At 31.2% G+C, this 22,384-nt stretch overlaps 3 protein-coding genes across 21 annotated transcripts in view; all 3 read left to right on the forward strand.

The window, feature by feature from the left end:
- The first annotated feature begins 725 nt into the window (after nt 1–725).
- On the forward strand, nt 726–5,709 carry LOC102628209 (uncharacterized). Of its 3 annotated transcripts, none has more exons than XM_052442240.1 (5): nt 726–1,505; nt 1,627–1,761; nt 3,326–3,508; nt 4,485–4,584; nt 4,755–4,918. In XM_052442240.1, the coding sequence occupies exons 1-5, from the start codon at nt 798–800 to the stop codon at nt 4,778–4,780; spliced, it is 1,152 nt and encodes a 383-aa protein (XP_052298200.1). In that variant the 5' UTR covers nt 726–797; the 3' UTR covers nt 4,781–4,918. The 3 variants fall into 3 exon arrangements, with proteins under 3 accessions (XP_052298200.1, XP_052298199.1, XP_052298198.1); XM_052442238.1 differs by having other exon boundaries at nt 729–1,505; nt 4,485–4,646; nt 4,755–5,709; XM_052442239.1 differs by lacking the exon at nt 1,627–1,761 and having other exon boundaries at nt 728–1,505; nt 4,485–4,646; nt 4,755–5,709.
- Nucleotides 3,547–22,384, forward strand: part of LOC102624976 (uncharacterized) — a 46,410-nt gene continuing 27,572 nt past the window's right edge. The window contains exon 1 of the mRNA XM_052442274.1: nt 3,547–4,076. The gene's annotated coding sequence lies outside the window, so the exon portion shown is untranslated. The remainder of the gene's footprint in view (nt 4,077–22,384) is intronic.
- The window catches only part of LOC102621844 (receptor-like protein 13), a 215,691-nt gene continuing 214,652 nt past the window's right edge, over nt 21,346–22,384 (forward strand). For 5 of the 17 annotated variants that reach the window (XM_052442226.1, XM_052442229.1, XM_052442227.1 and 2 more), the window contains exons 1-2: nt 21,348–21,771; nt 21,946–22,101. In XM_052442226.1, coding sequence (XP_052298186.1) covers nt 21,411–21,771; nt 21,946–22,101 — 517 coding nt within the window. In that variant the 5' untranslated portion in view covers nt 21,348–21,410. Of the gene's footprint in view, nt 21,772–21,945; nt 22,102–22,384 lie in introns of all 17 variants that reach the window. The other 12 variants (XR_008055030.1, XM_052442233.1, XM_052442225.1 and 9 more) reach the window with 8 other exon arrangements.

Raw genomic sequence — 22,384 nt, forward strand, 5'->3', positions numbered from 1 at the left:
TACAAGTACAATTTTTATTTTCTAATAAAAATTAATTCAATAATATTAGGAATTCCAATATTTGAGTTCCAATATCATATGTCACTCATTTATTGAATGACTAATTTCATAACTTATAAAATTATTTAACTAACATCCAATGAGTGGATGTCACTATAATGAAGACTCAAATTGAAATTTAGATGTTGGGTTGCGTAACGTTGCTCTTATTTGGTTATTTATGAGAGCTTTCTTATACAAACTTATTTTTATACAGATTAATATAGTCTAAATTTATTAACTAGTTGAAAATATAAAATAATAAAAATAAATCATATGTACTAAAAATTATTTAATCCATCAAATTGAATTATCCCACGTCTGTTGGTACTAAATAAATTTGTATAAGAATTTATAATTTTATTTTTAGATATCCAACTAAATTTTTAGTCCTTTATTCTTTGTAAAATTCAAATTCAAGTGGCTCATCAAATAAAATTAAAACTATTGGTTAATCAAATAAAATTATTTGAAACCACTGGGTATGGTAGCTGGACTTCTTGGAACTATCTAAGCCATGAAATTAACAGCGAAAAGAGTTTTAAATGTCTATTTTATAAATTTTTTAATCATTTTTTTATTTACCATTTTACCACCCATAGTGAAAGTGTCTCATCGACATTTGAACAGTTCAACATATCAGTCCTCATTCAGTCCTTAGGAATTTACGTTTGGGGTATTTTCGTAATTATAAGAAGGTAAACTAATCGCAAAATTCATTTGGCTTGCACTTGCTCGCCTTCGCCCTGTGTGTGGTCATGGCGTTATCAATATCATCTTCTCCACTCGTACTGACACCAAACCTTAACCGTTCAGATTCCCTTTCTCGACTTTCATACCCTACGCCCCGTCTACGTGTCTCCGATAAACAGTGCTCAATTAAGGCCATCAGATCATCCCGGACCCACATTGATCCAACGCCTCACAATGACCGACAACCTCTATATCTCCATTTCAAGCTCCCTTTTCAACTGGCTTCTGCTTCCGTCGTACTCTTTCTCGGATTCGGAGTCCGTATTTGCTCGGCCGGTCCCGCACAGCTCCCTCTCGCTCCAATTGTCACCCAACAAGACCAATTGCTTAATCAAGGCACAGACCAAGAAGATGATGAGAAATTGAAACAAGAATTTGAGAATTGGAAATCGAAAACGTACGCATTGACCGTGCCTTTAAGGGTTGTTTCTCTTCAAAATTCAGTGCCTCAATCTTGGGTTAAGGAATTTATGCGAAGTCAGGGAAAGAGATTGAAGTTTCAGATGAATTTGTGTGCTAGCATTGATGGGATCGTTAACAATTTATCTGTGCCCTTTAACAAAGTTAAGGCTAAGTCAGCCTCATATATGGGTGCTGATTTGGTTAGTGTTGGTGATTCATGGCTCAGCTTTGCGATTAAAAAGAGATTGATTGAGCCAATAGCTGGAGCTGAAGATCAAGATTGGTTCAAATGCTTAAGTCACAAATGGCAGGTAACATCTTTGTCTTTGACCCGATAATTTTTATTGTCTTACATTGAAATTTTGTAATCTAGTTTGTAGTCATTTTATTTATTTATTTTATTTGCTTTTATTTGCACTAACGAAGTCTCAGGTATATCTATGCAGGAATGATGCAGGAGAAATTGATCCTCGAGGTAAAATATGGGCGGCACCATACAGGTGGGGCACAATGGTGATAGCCTACAAGAAAAGTAAATTTCGAAAGCATAATTTGGCTCCAATTGAGGTAATAATTGTCTTTAAATTTTATATGAAACAAAATCAAGACTGCCTTTCTCTTCAATATTTTTGATGATAATATCTTTAGAAGCATCTCATTGACGGGTAATAATGGTATCCCTGAAAGAGTCTATAAACTCAATGATATTATCTTCTACAAATGGTTTATTAAACTTCTTCGTTGTAGTCAAATGTACACTAAGACCAATGAAAAGCTAGGCTACTGTAGCATGTAGTGATGGCACTTAATAAGTGAGTTGCTAGGATGTGAACTAGAAAAATTAAATATTGTCTCCTTGGGTATGCTAGCTTGTAAGTCAGGGTTAATATTAGAATTTAAGATACTATAACCATGAGCAGCTATTGACTGCCAATTAAAATATCCATTAAAATGTATAGGGAGTTATGAAGGTGGAGGTATCTTCCGATTTCTAAGGCCACATAGTAGACATCATCCAGGATCCAAGGAAGGTGCGGTTAAGCTCCTGCTCGATGCAATTAATAAATTTGGTCAATGCCACTGAAACCTGCTAACTGACGTCACAATGCGACATGAGCACTTCAAAATGGGATAGACGGTCAGTAGCACTAAATTTTTCTTGCCTAAGATTGGGCAATTGGTCTAACTGCTAACCCCTATTGTAGGTTGATCATTATTTTTTCAATTATGTTCAGTTTGACCCGAAAAGTTACAGAATCTTGATCTGAATATTGTCACCGAACACCGTCAATGTTGTTTAGCATAGCCAACTAACTTAAGTTTGGTAAAACAAACACACAGTGTGTCTCATGTCTCACAATTCAAATTATCATCTGTAATGATGGAGGATTTTTCTAAAATATGAAGTATGCTTTGATACATGGGTTAGCTTGGAGAAGATATCTCAAAATAAAGAATATGGAGCGAATGGGAAGAAAACAGTTCAGTAGTTTATTATTCTGTAGTCAAGTTTTGTCTCAAAAATGGTCAAAATTTAAATGAATAAGGACAGCGGATCTTCATTCTTTTTTCCCTTTTTTATACCAAGATATCTCTCAACCTTTATATAATCCCCACTGGATATCTACTTCTAACAATTAAAATAAAAATTTCACCCACACAAATAAATACTGACCAAGCTCTAACAATAAAATGTAACATCTTTAGTCAGGTAACCTCTTTACAGTTCCTCATCATCTTAGTGTGAGACTATCAGTACGTTCCAAAAACATAATAAAACTGGTTTGATCCTGTTTATTGATGTTTAAATGTTGTTCATTGTGACATGTAGAAATGATGAGGCGAAGTTTCTTTGGTCATCAATTGGTAAGATCTTGTTTGAAGTTGTTTTCTGAAACGAACTGCCAAATGGTAGTTTTTTTGGGCATATGATGACTCCTTTTTCCTCATTTTAAACATGTGCCTGCTTGGAACGGGAAGGATTAGGCTGCAGAGTTGTTATATATTTTGACATGCAATGGTCATTACACAATTTGTTCACACTGGAAATTAGAATGAGAAATTTGTTGATGCTGTTTTGAGAGATCCGCATTCTATGCGCATTAACATGATTAATGAAAACTGATTGTAGGACTGGAAAGATCTGTGGCGGCCTGAGCTCGCAGGAAGAATTTCAATGGTTAATTCTCCCCGAGAGGTTATTGGTTCAGTTTTGAAGTATATGGGAGCATCGTACAATTCAAACAATATTGATTTGCAAGTTGCTGGTGGGAAGATTTCTGTTCAGCAGAATCTGGCATTATTGGCAAACCAGGTACTCTTAAAGAAATGATATCTGGTCATTGCATGTTATTGCCTGACAACTGATTTTGTTTGTAAAGTCTGCTTCTTCATACATATGAACGCATATGTTAGTGTTTTCCTCTCCTTTTCATACATATGAACGCATATGTTAGTGTTTTCCTCTCCTTTTCATACATATGAATGCATTTGTTAGTGTTGTCTTTTCCTTTTCATACATATTAATACATATGTTGGTGTTCTCTCCTGAGATGGATGCAATAAAGGCTTTTGCTCCTAAATTTAGCTGAAGAAATGGCAAGGGATGTGAGATTCTGTCTCATTAAATTAACAAAAACCCAAAACAATGAAAACCCATAATAATGTGGTGTGGGTAAATTGGCGCCATTTGGTTCGTTTCCTTAATGTGAATACCGGAGCAATAGAGACTAACAAAATGAAGTGACAAGAAGAAGTCAGTGTCGTCTGATGGATGCATTTTTAGGCAGAAATAGGTTTGTAATTGACCAAATTTGTCTGGCATGCCAATTTCAAAAAAATTAAATCATGTGATTATTAGCTGTAATGAAGGGAGATTGTAGGTGCAATCAGGTGGATCCAGGAAAGTTTTGGTATGGCGTAGTGAAATTGGTTTGTGCAACTCAAGAGTCTTTCAGGTGAACGATGATGGGTTTTGATTTATAAATGTTATAAATCTACTATGAATAGTATTCTAGTAGAATCATCTGTAAGTTCTAGTTATTAAAATTGTCTACTTTGTCCAGTTTGAGTTAAGGGCAAATGTAATATGAAAAATAGTTGCCACATCTTTTAGGTTACCTAACACTTGATCAATCCTATTATGTGGGCTTCAAGATGTCTAACAATATGTAGAATGCACATGCTCCTACCCATTGTTTATCTTATACAATAATTTGTTTTAGATGCTAATATCTTTGTCAATCCCGGTATCAATATTACAATATCTGCGTTTATTGGGTTTTACATAGGTTCGACTGTTTGACAGTACACACTATCTGAAGGCATTTGGAATTGGAGATGTATGGGTTGCTGTTGGGTGGAGTAGTGATGTTCTTCCTGCTGTCAAACGTATGTCTAATGTTGCAGTTGTTGTTCCCAAGTCTGGCGCTAGCTTATGGGCCGATCTTTGGGTATACCCATGCGTGCCATTCTACTTCGATATTCACATTGTTATCTCCTTCATATTAGTGATCAGTAAACATGATAATGTGACTAATAAGTTCGTATCCTCTTTATAGGCAATCCCTGCTGCCTCAAGACTTGAAACAAAACAAATTGGAGGGCGAGTCAGAGGTCCATCTCCATTAATCCATCAATGGATAGAATTCTGCTTGCAAACAGCGAGAGCATTGCCTTTCAAGCAAGAGGTTATCCCAGGCGCATCTCCCTCTGCCCTTGAGAGTACTCTGGTTAAGTTGCCTGAAGAACTTCTGAAGGGTAAACCAAGTCTGGATACTAACTTAATTGTTGGAGTACCCCCGGCTGAAATTCTGGCCAGATGTGAGTTTTTGGAGCCATTGTCTGAAGCTACATTGTCAGATTATGAGTGGCTGGTTGCTAATCTGCAAAAACCTGCTCCTGTCTTCATGAAAAGGGTGCGACGTTACTTGTCATCATTAATCCAAAGCTTTCTAGCAAAAGCTACATTGAAAAGTTAATGGCACTGCATGCCAGTGATTATAATGCTGTCAGGGCAATTGGGTCAGAGCATAACTTCATTAGGAAACGAGGCTTCAGCTACGTTAAATATTACAGGATGTACTGAGATGGCTGAAGTTCTTGAGGTTTTACGAGAAACGAAAGATGAGTGTTTCTTTGAACAAAGTTGTTGCCAATCCTGCAGAGTTCAAGAAGAAAGATCACGGAGCGAATGCCGCCGATTTCTTCATCATTGTAGCCTCCATAGTTGACGTTTCCTCATTTGAAGCTGTTTATGCATAAGCTTTTTCCCTGCTCAAGTACAGGAAACTGAAGAATTAACCAGACATGATATGCTGAAAGAGGGAAGTTTTCTTCCTTGAATGTGGCCTTGTGATTTGTAGTGAAGTAATAGGATGATCACTAGCAAGAACCCTATCAAGGTAGATTTTATAATGTCAACATATTAGTAAGCATTTGTCATTTTAGCACTTTTGCAATGATACATTCATAGCATGAAATTAATTATATGATCCTGATTAATCAATTAATCTTCATGAGATTTAACCTAGTTAAAACTAAGTACAATCATCGTTAACAAATACTGAAATTGGGTAAATATGATCTCGACATTGAAGAATTTGAAAACACAACCCACAGAGGAAATTACCTATTGCATGGGGATGGAGATGGTTACTGCAGGGATATAGAATATGTGCAAGGTGTTGTCCACTGCTCTTTGGGTTATGGTGTGACCTGCGATTTCAAGGTTGCCCTGAAACAATGGAAAAAATTAACATATCCTCCAATGCATGAAAATGGCTGGACTAATTCTGATTACCTAATTGACTCGGGATCATGTGGCAATAATAACAGTTTATTAACATTGTACAGTCCGAGTACTTTTCCAGGATCAGATACGACGTGGTCTAATGTTGATAATAATAGTCTATTAAATGACAAATCATTGTTCTTGGGTGTTGGTTATATACGTGATTACTAATTCAAGTAGAAGATGAAGGTTATGCAGGTGATTTCAGAAATAAAATACATTCTGAGAGATGCTGGTCTACCATTGCATGCCCCCAGATTTAAGAATCTTTGATTGGAGCATTTGGCAACGATTCGACAAATTCTAGATTCAACCTCCTCCACCAAGGGATTCCAACTGAGTTATCAATTATCGTAGCAGTTCTATTAACTAAAATTAGCACATATAATACAAGAAAAAGAACAACATATACACGTAAAATTTTTAAAAAAAATTAATAATCACACTCTAAATTTACCACTCAACTCTAAATAATAACCATACTCTGAAACAATTTACAACTTTTGACGGGAGTAGCTATGAGGAAAATCCTTTTCTCAGTGGATGGCCATTGCCCAACAGTTGCAATGAAAACGGACCACCTGCAACTGTGCCGGAAGATTCAATTAGGTCTGAAAAAGATGATAATTTAATTGATATGGACAGTAATTGTGATGTCGGAAAGCATTAGTATTCTATATGTGAACCATTATTGGCGACTTCGATGGTTTTATCTTATTAAAATGTGGATGACTTCCAGTTAACATATAGTTTAAAACCATTATGTAAATCAATCTATTAATTTTTATGATATTTAATTGAGTTAAAACTAAGTGCACTCAATAAATCTCTTTTCCTTTAAAAAACTGCTACGCTTTGATTTTAGTGCTTAATATTTACTGAACTCCGATTCAGGAAATTTGAAATCAAACTCGTAACTACAGATTATCTAATTGCAAGTTTCTGTCCATAGCTGCTGATTTGTAGTGATTATCTAATTGACTGAGGTGACAGCAATTTTTCTTTTTTAAATTTTCAATCGCACAATATGGAATTCAATAATTAAATTCTCCTTTTTAATTTGTTTCAAGTTAAATTATTAATTACTTAAACTATGTTTTAAGTCTTTAATTTTATGTGTTTATGCAGAATTGGATTCGTGAGCGTGTTGGACACGACCAACAATGAAATTGACAGTAAAGAAACATTACAACGTGTGGACTCCGGTAGCTGCCCTACAAGTCTACAACTTTACAAATAATAATTGAGTACACACCTTTGATTGTCGGGACCCTTCAATGAATTTCTAGCCCCGTTGACTCCACTGACAAAAGTTTTGTAAAATAAAAAAAAATACATAGAATTCCACCAAATGCAAAACGCGTGGAATTTAATTTTCGGCCTTGTGGACCAAAACATAATTTAATGAAAAAAGAAAAAAAAATGATAAGATTCTAAAATGTGTGGAAGGTAATCCATATTTTACTAAAACGACTTGTTAAATTTTTCAAGAATTTAGAATATTTGGTCATAAATTACGTGCATGTTAATTTTTCTACCATTGACTATCATATTCTAGACTTAATGGTACCTTTCTTGATGAAGGGTACTTAATCTCTCTTCTCCTCTTATAAAAATTATATTAATTGATTTCTTGCTATAGTTAATAGTTTTTAAGAACAGATAGCTTTATTGTTTTCATGACCAAATTATGCCTACCTAAGGTTGCGACTATTAATCAAATCAATATTTAATGTTTATGTTAAAAGATATAAGATTTTATGCATTCATTAATTGTTATTAGCTAAATGATGAAGTATTTTTTCAATCCAATCAGTTGATGCATCTGCAAGAGTTTTTTTTTTATTAACCATAATTATATTCGGGGTACAATAAATTGTCTTTGGTGCTTGGAAAATTTGACTTATTAAAATGTGGCGACTTCGATGGTTTTATCTTATTAAAATGTGGATGACTTCCAGTTAACATTTAGTTTAAAACCATTATGTAAATCAATCTATTAATTTTCATGATATTTAATTGAGTTAAAACTAAGTGCACTCAATAAATCTCTTTTCCTTTAAAAAACTGCTACGCTTTGATTTTAGTGCTTAATATTAATTGAACTCTGATACAGGAAATTTGAAATCAAAGTCGTAACTACAGATTATCTAATTGCGAGTTGCTGTCCATAGCCGCTGATCCGTAGTGATTATCTAATTGACTGAGGTGACAACAATTTTTTTTTTAATTTTCAATAGCACAATGTGGAATTCAATAATTAAATTCTTCTGTTTAATTTGTTTCAAGTTAAATTATTAATTACTTCAACTCTGTTTTAAGTCTTTAATTTTATGTGTTTATGCAGAATTGAATTCTTAAGCGTGTTGGACACGACCAACAATGAAATTGGATTCTCGAGACCCTCCAATGAATTTCTAGCCCCGTTGACTCCACCGACTAAAGTTCTGTAAAATAAAAAAAAGTACATAGAATTCCACCAAATGCAATTTTTGGCCGTGTGGACCAAAATATAATTTAACGAAAAAGGAAAAAAATGGTAAGATTTGTAGAATGTGTGGAAAGTGATCCGTATTTTACCGAAACAATTTGTCTCGAACATCAAGATGATTGATATTTTTTTTGAATAATATCAACTTTCATATCTTTCTACCCCCATAACATGCTCACATTCAAGTCTATATTGCTAATTTGAAAAAGAAAATTAAATCAAATCAACACCAAAGCAATGAAAAGTAAAGCTTTTGAATTTTAACTCCAGCTGGCAAACGTATTTAGCGTTTTCAAATTCTTCCCATTGCATATCTTCTTCCTCCATCAATGCAATATTAAGTACCTTTTCTTTATCATATTCTTTTCTTTGCATTTCTTCTTCCTCCGTCAATGCAATATTTGAACAATTAGGAAAGAGTTTAAGAACATAAAAAATCTCCAAGGTTTATACGGTACAACAAATTTAAATTCTCAATTATAATAGATAATAATTAAACTAATAATTATTTATTTACTTATTTTAGTAATTTCACCTAAGAATAATATTGTCATTAGAAAAAATCTAATAAGTGGGGTGGTTTTATACAAAATCAACTGCATACAGTAATAAGTGAGTATGCACATTTGATTCTCGGGACCCTTCAATGAATTTCTAGCCCTGTCGACCCACCGGCTACGGCTAAAGGTCTGTAAAATAAGTAAATAGAATTTTCACAAAATGCAAAACTTGTCGAATTTAATTTTTGACCATGTGGATCAAAATGTAAATTAAAGAAAAAGACAAAACAAAAAAGAGGTAAAATTTCCAAAATGTGTTAAAGGTGACTCATTATTTATTAGAACGATCTGCCTCGGACATCAAGACGATTAATCTTTTTTTTTTTTAATTTTTTTTGAAATAATATCAACCCCCATATTTTTCCACTCGCAGAACATGTTCGCATTCAAGTCTAACTTGCTAATTTGAAAAAGGAAATCAAATCAAATCAATACCAGAGCAATGAAAAGTAAAACTTTTGGATTCTAACACCAGCTAGCAAGCGTTGGAATTCAATAATTAAATTCTCCTGTTTAATTTGTTTTAAGTTAAATTACTAATTACTTAAATTCTGTTTTAAGTCTCTAATTTTATGTGTTGGCGTGTATGCAGAATTGGATTCTTGAGTGACTTGGACATGACCCCAATGAAATTGATGGTAAACAAACATTAAAACGTGTGGACTCCGGTAGCTGCCCTGCAATGAATTTCCAGCCCCGTTGACTCCACTGGTTAAGGCTAAAATTTTGTAATACAAAACTTGTGGAATTTTTGGCCTTGTGGACCAAAATGTAAATTGAAGAAAAAGACAAAAAAGAAAAGGGGCTAGAGTTATAAAACGTGTACAAGGTCTGAAGGTGGTTCATGATTTATTGGAATAACCTGCCTCCAATATCATGATGATTGATTTTTTTTTTTTAAATAATATCAATTTCCATATCTTTCCACTCCCGGAAAATGTTCACATTCAAGTCAAATTAAATCGACACCAAAACAATGAAAATTGAAAAGTAAAACTTATGAATTCTAACTCTAGCTGGCAAACGTATTCAGTATTTTTAAATTCTTCGAATCGCTTATCTTCTTCTTCCATCAATGCAATATCAAGTATTTTTTTTCTTTTTCGTAATCTTTTCTTTATATTTCTTTTTGCTCCATCAATGTACTTTAACTTCTTTTTTTTATTAGAACGTCTCGGAAAGAGTTGAAGAACATAAAAGAGCTCTTGGTTTTATACGGTAAAATAAATTTAACTTATAATTATTCAACTAACAATTATTTATTTACCTATTTTAGTAATTTCACCGAAGAATAATAATCTAATTACAAAAAATCTTGTCAGTTGGGTGGTTTTATACAAAATCAACTACATACCCATTTACAGATGCAGATGCAAATAATATTTTTAAATAAGAAAATTGTATATGGAGATGAATAAGATGTTTCTATGATTCTATCTTAGGAAAGCTTGGTGGTGGTAACGACATGAAGTTGCGAGTTGCCGCACACAGTTGCTAGTAATATAATAAAACAAGACAAATTAATTAAACTCAGGCCTTTACGTATATGTTATCTTAACTTTACTTGCCCTTGTTTGATGATATTCATTCTTGGAGCTAAGGGCGCATGTAATATTTGTAATTGTATTAAAGTATATATTAACGTGATTTTCAAAATCAGGTTTTAAAATCTGTAGGATAGGCTGATTTTGGTAGTTTTGGGTCGGCCGTTGCAGCCATTGGGACTGACTTATTATTATTATTTTAATAATATCAACTTCCATATCTTTCTAACCCCGGAATATGCTTACGTCACGATCAAGTCTATCTTGCTAACTTGAAAAAGAAAATCAAATCAAATCACACCAAAGCAATGAAAATTAAAGCTTTTGAATTTCAACTCCAGCTAGCAAACATATTCAGCGTTCCCAATTTCTTCCCATTTCATATCTTCTTCCTCCATCAATGCAATATTTGAACAATTAGGAAAGAGTTTAAGAACATAAAAAATCTCCTAGGTTTATACGGTATAGCAAATTTAAATTCTCAATTACAATAGATAATAATTAAACTAATAATTATTTATTTACTTATTTTAGTAATTTCACCAAAGGATAATATTGTAATTAGAAAAAATCTAATTAGAACAATTTAATTTTTGGCCGTGTAGACCAAAATATAATTTAACGAAAAAGGAAAAAAAAGGGTAAAGATTTTTAAAATGTGTGGAAAGTGATCCATATTTTGTTCGACTTGTCCCGAACATCACGACGATTGATTTTTTTTTTTTTTTGAATAACATCAACTTTCTTATCTTTCTACCCTCAAAATCACATTCAAGTCTATCTTGCTAATTTGAAAAAGAAAATCAAATCAACATCAAAGCGATGAAAAGTAAAGCTTTTGAATTTTAACTCCAGCTAGCAAACGTATTCAGCGTTTTCAAATTCTTCCGATTGCATATCTTCTTCCTCCATCAATGCAATATTTGAACGGTTATGAAAGAGTTTAAGAACCTAAAAAATCTCCTAGGTTTATACGGTATAACAAATTTAGATTCTCAATTACAATAGATAATAATTAAACTAATAATTTTTTATGTACTTATTTTAGTAATTTCACCTAAGAATAATATTGTGATTAGAAAAAAATCTAATAAGTAGGGTGGTCTTATACAAAATCAACTGCATACAGTGAATTCCACCAAATGCAAAATGCGTGGAATTTAATTTTCGGCCGTGTGGACCAAAACATAATTTAATGAAAAAAGAAAAAAAATGATAAGATTTCTAAAATGTGTGGAAGGTAATCCATATTTTACTGAAACGACTTGTTAAATTTTTCAAGAATTTAGAATATTTGGTCATAAATTACGCGCATGTTAATTTTTCTACCATTGACTATCATATTCTAGATTTAATGGTACCTTTCTTGATGAAGGGTACTTAATCTCTCTTCTCCTCTTATAAAAATTATATTAATTGATTTCTTGCTATAGTTAATAGTTTTTAAGAATGGATAGCTTTATTGTTTTCATGATCAAATTATGCCTACCTAAGGTTGCGACTATTAATAAAATCAAAATTTAATGTTTATGTTAAAAGATATAAGATTTTATGCATTCATTAATTGTTATTAGCTAAATGATGAATTATTTTTTCAACCCAATCAGTTGATGCATCTGCAAGAGTTTTTTTTTTATTAACCATAATTATATTCGGGTACAATAAATTGTCTTTGGTGCTTGGAAAAGTTGACTTATTAAAATGTGGCGACTTCGATGGTTTTATCTTATTAAAATGTGGATGACTTCCAGTTAACATATAGTTTAAAACCATTATGTAAATCAATCTATTAATTTTCATGATATTTAATTGAGTTAAAACTAAGTGCACTCAATAAATCTCTTTTCCTTTAAAAAACTGCTACGCTTTGATTTTAGTGCTTAATATTAATTGAACTCTGATACAGGAAATTTGAAATCAAAGTCGTAACTACAGATTATCTAATTGCGAGTTGCTGTCCATAGCCGCTGATCCGTAGTGATTATCTAATTGACTGAGGTGACAACAATTGTTTTTTTTTAATTTTCAATAGCACAATGTGGAATTCAATAATTAAATTCTTCTGTTTAATTTGTTTCAAGTTAAATTATTAATTACTTCAACTCTGTTTTAAGTCTTTAATTTTATGTGTTTATGCAGAATTGGATTCTTAAGCGTGTTGGACACGACCAACAATGAAATTGGATTCTCGAGACCCTCCAATGAATTTCTAGCCCCGTTGACTCCACCGACTAAAGTTCTGTAAAATAAAAAAAAAGTACATAGAATTCCACCAAATGCAATTTTTGGCCGTGTGGACCAAAATATAATTTAACGAAAAAGGAAAAAAATGGTAAGATTTGTAGAATGTGTGGAAAGTGATCCGTATTTTACCGAAACAATTTGTCTCGAACATCAAGATGATTGATATTTTTTTTGAATAATATCAACTTTCATATCTTTCTACCCCCATAACATGCTCATATTCAAGTCTATATTGCTAATTTGAAAAAGAAAATTAAATCAAATCAACACCAAAGCAATGAAAAGTAAAGCTTTTGAATTTTAACTCCAGCTGGCAAACGTATTTAGCGTTTTCAAATTCTTCCCATTGCATATCTTCTTCCTCCATCAATGCAATATTAAGTACCTTTTCTTTATCATATTCTTTTCTTTGCATTTCTTCTTCCTCCGTCAATGCAATATTTGAACAATTAGGAAAGAGTTTAAGAACATAAAAAATCTCCAAGGTTTATACGGTACAACAAATTTAAATTCTCAATTATAATAGATAATAATTAAACTAATAATTATTTATTTACTTATTTTAGTAATTTCACCTAAGAATAATATTGTCATTAGAAAAAATCTAATAAGTGGGGTGGTTTTATACAAAATCAACTGCATACAGTAATAAGTGAGTATGCACATTTGATTCTCGGGACCCTTCAATGAATTTCTAGCCCTGTCGACCCACCGGCTACGGCTAAAGGTCTGTAAAATAAGTAAATAGAATTTTCACAAAATGCAAAACTTGTCGAATTTAATTTTTGACCATGTGGATCAAAATGTAAATTAAAGAAAAAGACAAAACAAAAAAGAGGTAAAATTTCCAAAATGTGTTAAAGGTGACTCATTATTTATTAGAACGATCTGCCTCGGACATCAAGACGATTAATCTTTTTTTTTTTTAATTTTTTTTGAAATAATATCAACCCCCATATTTTTCCACTCGCAGAACATGTTCGCATTCAAGTCTAACTTGCTAATTTGAAAAAGGAAATCAAATCAAATCAATACCAAAGCAATGAAAAGTATAACTTTTGGATTCTAACTCCAGCTAGCAAACGTTTGAATTCAATAATTAAATTCCCCTGTTTAATTTGTTTTAAGTTAAATTACTAATTACTTAAACTCTGTTTTAAGTCTTTAATTTTTTTTTTGTTTGAGAAATTTAAGTCTTTAATTTTAGGTGTTGGCGTGTATGCAGAATTGGATTCTTGAGTGATTTGGACATGGCCACAATGAACTTGATGGCAAACAAACATTACGTGTGGACTCCGGTAGCTGCCGTGCAACTCTACAATAATAATTGAGTCCGCACCTTTGATTCTCGGGACCCCTTCAATGAATTTCCAGCCCCGTTGACTCCATTGGCTAAGGCTAAAATTTTGTAATAGAAAAAAGGTCAATAGAATTTCTAGAAAATGCAAAACTTGTGGAATTTACTTTTTGACCTTGTGGACCAAAATGTAAACTAAAGAAAAAGACAAAAAAGAAAAGGGGCAAGATTTATAAAACGTGTAGAAGGCGGTCCATGATTTATTGGAATAACCTGCCTCGAATATCATGATGATTGATTTTTTTTATTTATTTTTAATAAATAATATCAATTCCCATATCTTTCCACTCCCGGAAAATGCTCACATTCAAGTCAAATTAAATCAACACCAAAACAACGAAAATTGAAAAGTAAAACTTTTGAATTCTAACTCTAGCTAGCAAGCGTATTCAGTATTTTTAAATTCTTTGAATCGCTTATCTTCTTCCTCCATCAATGCAATATCAAGTATTTTCTTTTTCTTTTTCGTAATCTTTTCTTTGCATTTCTTTTTGCTCCATCAATGTACTTAAACTTCTTTTTTTTATTAGAACGTCTCGGAAAGAGTTGAAGAACATAAAAAAGCTCTTGGTTTTATACGGTAAAACAAATTTAACTTATAATTATTAAACTAACAATTATTTATCTACCTATTTTAGTAATTTCACTGAAGAATAATAATGTAATTACAAAAAATCTAGTAAGTTGGTTGGTTTTATACAAAATCAACTGCGTACATATATGCAGATGCAGTTGCGAGTTGCTGCACACAGTTGACGTATATGTTATCTTAACTTTACTTACCCTTGTTTGATGATATTCATTCTTGGAGCTAAGGGCGCATGTAATATTTGTAATTGTATTAAGTATATATTAATGTGATTTTCAAAATTAGGTTCTAAAAAGCTATCTCTTCCTTATTTTTCAAAATCTGTTGTAGGATAGGTTGATTTTTTCAAAAAGTAATTTTTAAAATTTTTTACCAAACACCAAAATCAGCTTTTAACTTTTTAAAATCACTTTCGAACTTTCAAAAAGCAATCTTAAACGAACCATTACTCTTGTTGTCTTGCTAATAATTTTAGTTCTACTGTTACCACTACTCAAGGTAAGCGAAAATTATAGATGTGGCAAAATCAATAATTAAATTCATAAAACGTAAACTGATTTTCCTGACTAAATAGAGTTGCGCAATTTCATCAATTTGGAAGAATTGACATTGATGGACTGGCCTTTCTTCCCATATAACTATAATCCTTTTAGAAATCTATTTTTATTAATTATTTTCTTTTAAGTTAATTTCAATTTCGAAAAGAGATATTTTAAGTTGTATATACTCTACCGGGAGTTTCTTCAGAACAATTTCCTTATTCCAATAATAATGAAAAGGTGGTAAATTAGAAATATAATATACAGGTATTGATTATATCATGATTGGATGGATTATGCCAAAAAAAGGGAGAATTTGAATTTATTTTTTGTTGAATGTTAATTTTTCAGGTTATCTTGATTTCAATTTGGAATAGTAATTTGGTCATAGATTTCAGCCATAGACTGATCTATCATACTCTAGACTTAATGGTACCATTATTCTTGATGTAGGCAATGACTCCCAATCCTCTTATAAAAAATATTTTTAACTATTTTGACGACAAATCTCTCTTACAGTTAATAGTCTCTAAAAATAGATAGATTTATTGTTGTCATGACAAAATTATTTATTGTAATGAAATATAATTAATGCGTCAAAATAATCAGGTATGTATTCTATTTTACTTTTTCAATACAGCACTTTTTTTTATATATAAATAATCAGCTATGCCCCTAGGACATTTTCTAGGAATAGCTTCTGCTTACCTCTGTTTCTCTTGTAATTTTCTTTTTCAATTTTTTTAAATGAAGTTAGTTAATAAAGAAGAAGGGAAGGTTTTTCCAAGTCACGCATTATTTGACTACCGTCAATCAAGAAACCAACCACGTTAATTTCTCTCCACGATTTCCAAAAGTGAGAAAATTTTGTTATTTGAAAATAACATCATTAATTATAGAGTGGATCAAACAGCGTTATTATTTTTTGATGAAATTAATGTCTTTTAAGAATCAAACTTTTTCCTTAACGCAAACCAATGGACATCAACTTAAACGCAAACCAGTGGACATCAACTTAGCTTTCTTTTTTTTGTTATTATTATGCTATTTATTTCAATCCCCAATTATTTGATTAGCAACCATCAAGACACGACTTCCAAAAACTAGAAAATTTTTTCATTTGATAATAACATCATAAATTGGAGTTGACCAAACCGAGTTATTTTCTTTCATGAAATTGATGCCTATTAGTGCCATACCCTTTTGCTTTTTTTTTTTTTTTAACCAAGTCAAACATCAACTCCTTTTTTTTTAATTTTATAAATTGAGAAGATCATTGGATAACTCGTTAACTCATTTCCCTGACGTATATAGCTAAAGTTGTTGCTCCTTCTAATTAAATATAGTGGCACAATTTCACCTCCTTGGAAGAATTGACATTGGTGGACTGTCCCCTCTCCGTATATAAAGCCTTCTTAAAAGATAATTTTATTACTTGTTTGCTTTTAAGTTAATTTATATTTAAAAAAAATGGTTTAAGTTATATATATTATGGTGAGAGTTTTTTAAGAAAAATTCCCTTCTTCGGATAATAATGAAAAAGTGGTAATTTAGAAATTAAATAAATAGATGTTGATTATATCCTGATTTTCATATGATCGAAGTGACAATTTGATTTATTTTTGTTCAATGTTAATTTTTCAAGTTATCTTAATTTCAAGGATTTAGAATATTCAATCATATATTACGCGCCTATTAATTTTTCAGCCATTGATTGTCATATTCTAGAATTAATGGTATCTTTCTTGATAAAGGGAATGACTCTCTCTTTTCCTCTTATAAAAATTATATTAGTTGATTTCTTGTTATAGTTAATAGTCTTTAAGAATGAAAAGATTTATTATTTTCATGATCAAATTATGCCTGCCTAAGGCTGGGGCTAGTAATAAAATTAATATTTAATGTATGTTTATGTTAAAAGATTAAAGATTTTATGCGTTTATTAATTGTTATAAGCTAAAGAATGAATATTTTTTCACGGTTGATACATCTGCAAGAGTTTTTTGTTTTACTGACCATAATTTTCTTCCGGGTATATCTTCTCATCTCCCCTCATTTATCTTTTATCAATTGAAGATATCACATTTTCTAACTATCACTTCCAAATTTCAGTATCACTCGACCCATTCTTGAACCGTTCAAAACTGAACAAGTGTGGAAATAACCAAATGTATGCAAAAGTCGAGTCACATTCTTTGGCCCCCCCAAAATTCTAATTATATAACTTCTATATTTCTCATTGTCTGGTCACGAAGACGGGGGCACATTTTTCAAATTCCTCTTCCATCAACATCACTAGGAGTATGTTGATCTCTAACAAGTTAATTGAGTGGAGAGTTTCCAAATTGATTATCAGCACAAAAACTCGACACATTTCAGATTGATCATTAATTAAACGCTACAAATTGCTAAAGTGATCATTAATTAAAAACGACTTGAAACTTGATCTCTATCGATTGGTTTAAAAATGGACGTAGTTGTGCCTTATGGTGATAATTGAACCAGAGATGAGAAGCTGTAAAGATTTGGCAGTAGTTAATTGTTATAAAGACATAATTGGCAGTAGTAAATTGTTATAAAGACATAATGACAAGTTCCCATTATTATTATTCTTTTCAAAAACTTTTTTTACAACACCTTCACTGGGCCGAAAATTTTTGTTTTGTTAACTAATAATAATGGAGGACCTAGCGGTATTGCCTTCACCTGCTTTTTAAAGTACAAATATAGAAATGGAATTTTCACAAAATACCAAACATGTGGAATTTAATTTTTGATCGTGTAGACCAAAATGCAAATGAAAGAAAAAAAGAAAAAAAATCTTGAAGACTTCTAAAATATGTGGAAGTTTTTGGACTTTTTTATAATGGTGGGTTTTCCTAAGGGAAAAAAAACATAACAGCACTTCTAAGACTTATTTTGATGATCACATGTATACTCTTTAATTTTATAAATGGATATATAAATACTTTTTTTACAAATATGTATTACTTTTTAACATCATATTTTTATTTATTATAAATATTTAAAGTTAATTTTTAGGTTCATATATAATAATAGGGTATAATTGTATAATCGTTCTCTTACTAAACACAAATACACAAATGACAAATATTGAAAGAAAGTGAAGAAAATTAATGCATGAAAGACTTACAGAAGACAACCAAGAAAGTGAATAGCGAATGACATAAAGCCCTCTTGTGAGCTGCAGAGAGAGAGAGAGAGAGTAGTTAAAGATATAGAATGGGTGGTTAAAAAAAACAAAAGGTGATAATGTTTGTTCTGTTATTAATAATATAGAAAAAAAACATGTCTAAACATTATTAAGTGTATTCTAAAAAATAAAAGTTAACTTAAATTTATTTTTATTTCGGTCATTATATAATAAAATAACATTTTTATAATAAATTTTATCACAACAACCACAACAACTTAATTTACTAAACACTCTAATCAGCAACTTATCTCATCTGCACAACATAACCAAATTATTTAATTAGCCACTTCAATCCCAAATTGGCCCATATTCAAAAATGGATTCTTTGAGTAACTTAGAGGAGTTGGGCATGAACTACAATGAAATTGACATTCTTGTGGCGCCTAAACGCAATTGTAATATTGAAAAAAATAAAATTTTTATTAAGTGTTTAAATCTAAATTTAGACAATGAATTTGGACTTTCTTCAATCCTATTCTAATTATTAAACAGATTACTTGGCTCTAATAATTTTGCAATGCAAAAAAAAAAAGTAAAATTCATAAATTATTAACTAATTTTCAAATTCATAAATTGTTAACTAGTTTTCTGACATATATAGCTAAAGTTGTAAGTTGCTTAATTTCATCAACTTGGAAGAATTGACAATAATGTAATGGTCCCCTTTCCAAATATAAAGCCTTCAGCTAAAATGATAATTTTACTAGTTGTTTATTTTGAAGTTAATTTTGATTTCCAAAAAAAAATTGTTTAAGTTATATATATTACAGTGAGAGTTTTTACAGAGCAATTCCCTTCCTCAAATAATATAAGAAAAAGTAGTAATTTAAAAGTAATATAAATAGATATTGATTATATATATCTTGATTTTCATCTATTATTTGATCAAAGTAAAACTCTCGATTTATTTCTTGTTTAATGTTAATTTTTAAATTATATGAATTCCAACAATTTAGAATATTTAGTCATGAATCATGCATTTGTTAATTTTTCTGCCATTGACGGTCGTATTCTAGACTTGATAGTATGTTTTTTGTATAGGGGTAATGAATACTCTTTCTCCTATTGTAAGAAATACAATAATTGTTTTACATATTGTTACAATTAGTAGTCTTTAAAAATGGATAGATTTCTTATTTTCATGACCAAATTATGCACTCCTAAGGCTACGACTATTAATAAACTTATTATTTAATATATATGTTAAAAGATTTAAGTTTTTATGCATTTATTAACTGTTATAAGCTAAAGAGTGAATTATTTTTCAGATAAATGCGAGTGGTGCATCTGCAAGGGTTCTTTTTTTTTTTTTTTTTTTTAATAACCATAATTTGCCTTGGTGCTTGGCAAATAATTAGTATGACATCTCCTTTCAGGTTTGATACATCTCTTTCCATCAACTTATTGGAAATATCTCCTCATCTCCCCTCATTTATATTATACCAATTGAAGGCCTCATATTTTTAAACTATCACTTCCAAATCTCTATATCACTTGAGCATTCTTGAACCATTCAAAACTCAAGTGTGGAAATAAGATTGAGACCCTCTCCTGATTTGAGCTCTCATGAGTTTTTAAAGATCTTGTGCCATGTGTTTGTAAGTCATAGTGTATGAGTTGGGTTTAACTTCTTTATTTTCTTTATTTATTAACTACCAATAACGCATATGTATTTTTACTCAGGAACAGATCAGATCATGACATAATCCTAATCCTTAAAAATAACCAAAAATATTCTTTTCCCCCGCCCCCCCCCCCCCCCCCCCCCGGCCCAAAATTCTAATGATATAACTTCTATGTATCTCATTGTCTGGTTATGGAGATGGTGGCACATTTTCCAAATGCCTTTTCCATTAGCGCGACTAGGAGTATGTTAGATCTCTCACGCGTTAATTTGAGCGAAGAATCTCCAAATTAATTGCTATAAAACAACCCAACAAAAGACACTTTCGGTAAAATTGATTAATTTTAGGGGAATATTCGGCCAACCTATAGAATCTCACATTGATCATTAGACGACACAGATTGCTAAAGTGGTTAGATCGCTGACGCTACAAGTTCATGACTTGAAATTTGATCTCTATCGATTGGTAGCAGTAAATTGATTTTACAGACATAAAGTTAAGTTTCCATTATTATTATTTTTTCAAAAAACTTTTTTACAGCGCGTGCACTTGGACAATAATTCTATTTTGTTAAGTAGTAATAATTGAATACGTATTGACTCCGCCGGCTAAAGTTTTCTAAAATGCCACAAAGTTTTCTAAAATGCGAGACGTGTGGAATTTAATTTTTGGCCGTGTAGACCAGAAAAGCCCAAAGACTCCTAAAACATGTGGAATGTGATCTATCATTTATACTTTTGCTTTCTTATAATGATGGATTTTTAAAAGGAAAAAAAGGACACCTCTAGAATTTATTTCAATGATCATATAGACTATTTAATTTGATAAATGGGCACACAAATTTTGTTTACAAATATATATTATTCATATTCTGTATTACTTTTAACATCATATTTTTATTTATTATAATTGTTTAAAGTTAATTGTTAGGTTGATATATAATAAAATGGTATAATCATTCTCTTACTAAACACACATACTCTTAGTTTCCATCCATTTGTCATCTCAATCTCTCTCAATTATCCTTTATTGATGGCTCAAAACGCGTCATTGTGGAAAATTATAGCAAAATGACAAATATGGAAAGAAAGGGAAGAGAATTAATGCATGAAAGACTTGGAGAAGACAACCAAGTATGTCAACTATAAGCTAAGCTTGGTGTATAAATTGTTAGATGTGTTACAAACAAATTGGGTATATAAATTGTTAGAGACAGAAAGAGTGTGTGTGTTTGTTAAAACTTAAAGATATAGTTAGAATGGGTGGTTCAAAATCAAAAATGGTGGTAATGTTTGTTCTGTTATTAATAATATTTGAAGGTGGGTGGAGTGAGGGATGTTTGAATCATGAGAGATTTGCTCTTTTGCAACTTAAACTTTTCTTCATTGATCCTTATAATTATCTTCTCGACTGGGTAGATGATGAGGGAGCTACTGATTGCTGTCAGTGGGAAAGGGTTTCGTGCAACAACACTATGGGCCGAGTGGTAGTGCTAGACCTTTCTCAAACGCATCGGGGAGAGTACTGGTATCTGAATGCTTCGTTGTTTACTCCCTTTCAACAACTTGAGTCACTTGATTTAAGGGACAATGACATAGCCGGTTGTGTTGAGAATGAAGGTGCTTCGTTTAATTTTATTAAATTACTTCCTCTCTCCTAATTTAAGTCGAATATCAAGACTGAGCAACTATATGCATATTCATTCAGTTGACAATTTTAACATATTGTTTTAAAATGTTTAATTTTGAAATTACACCAAACATATGTGATCTCTGTTTTCATTTTACTTGCAGGTCTAGAAAGGTTATCAAGATTAAGCAACTTGAAGATGCTTAATTTAGTAGGAAACTTGTTCAATAATAGCATCTTATCATCTCTAGCTCGTCTTTCATCATTAACATCATTAGACTTATCTGCTAATAGATTGAAAGGAAGTATTGATATTAAAGGTACATAATTAAAACTTCATCTTTTGTCCCAACTCTTTCATTTACTTGCTAAAATTAGATTTAAGGATTTGAATTCAATTTTTTTACGAGTAATATTAAAAAAAATAGTTATAAGCAATTCAAAAATTCAATGTTCAATGTTTCTCATAATTTTATGTTGTACTTTTTGTATATCTTGACTTTAGAATTAAAAAAAAAATTACTCTAATTGCCAAATAAACACCCCACTAATTTATTATTTTTTAATTATTTGAAAGTCATAAAATTTATCTTATTTTTTGTG

This window comes from Citrus sinensis, chromosome 5 (genome assembly GCF_022201045.2).
Source record: "Citrus sinensis cultivar Valencia sweet orange chromosome 5, DVS_A1.0, whole genome shotgun sequence".
Lineage (NCBI taxonomy): Eukaryota > Viridiplantae > Streptophyta > Magnoliopsida > Sapindales > Rutaceae > Citrus > Citrus sinensis.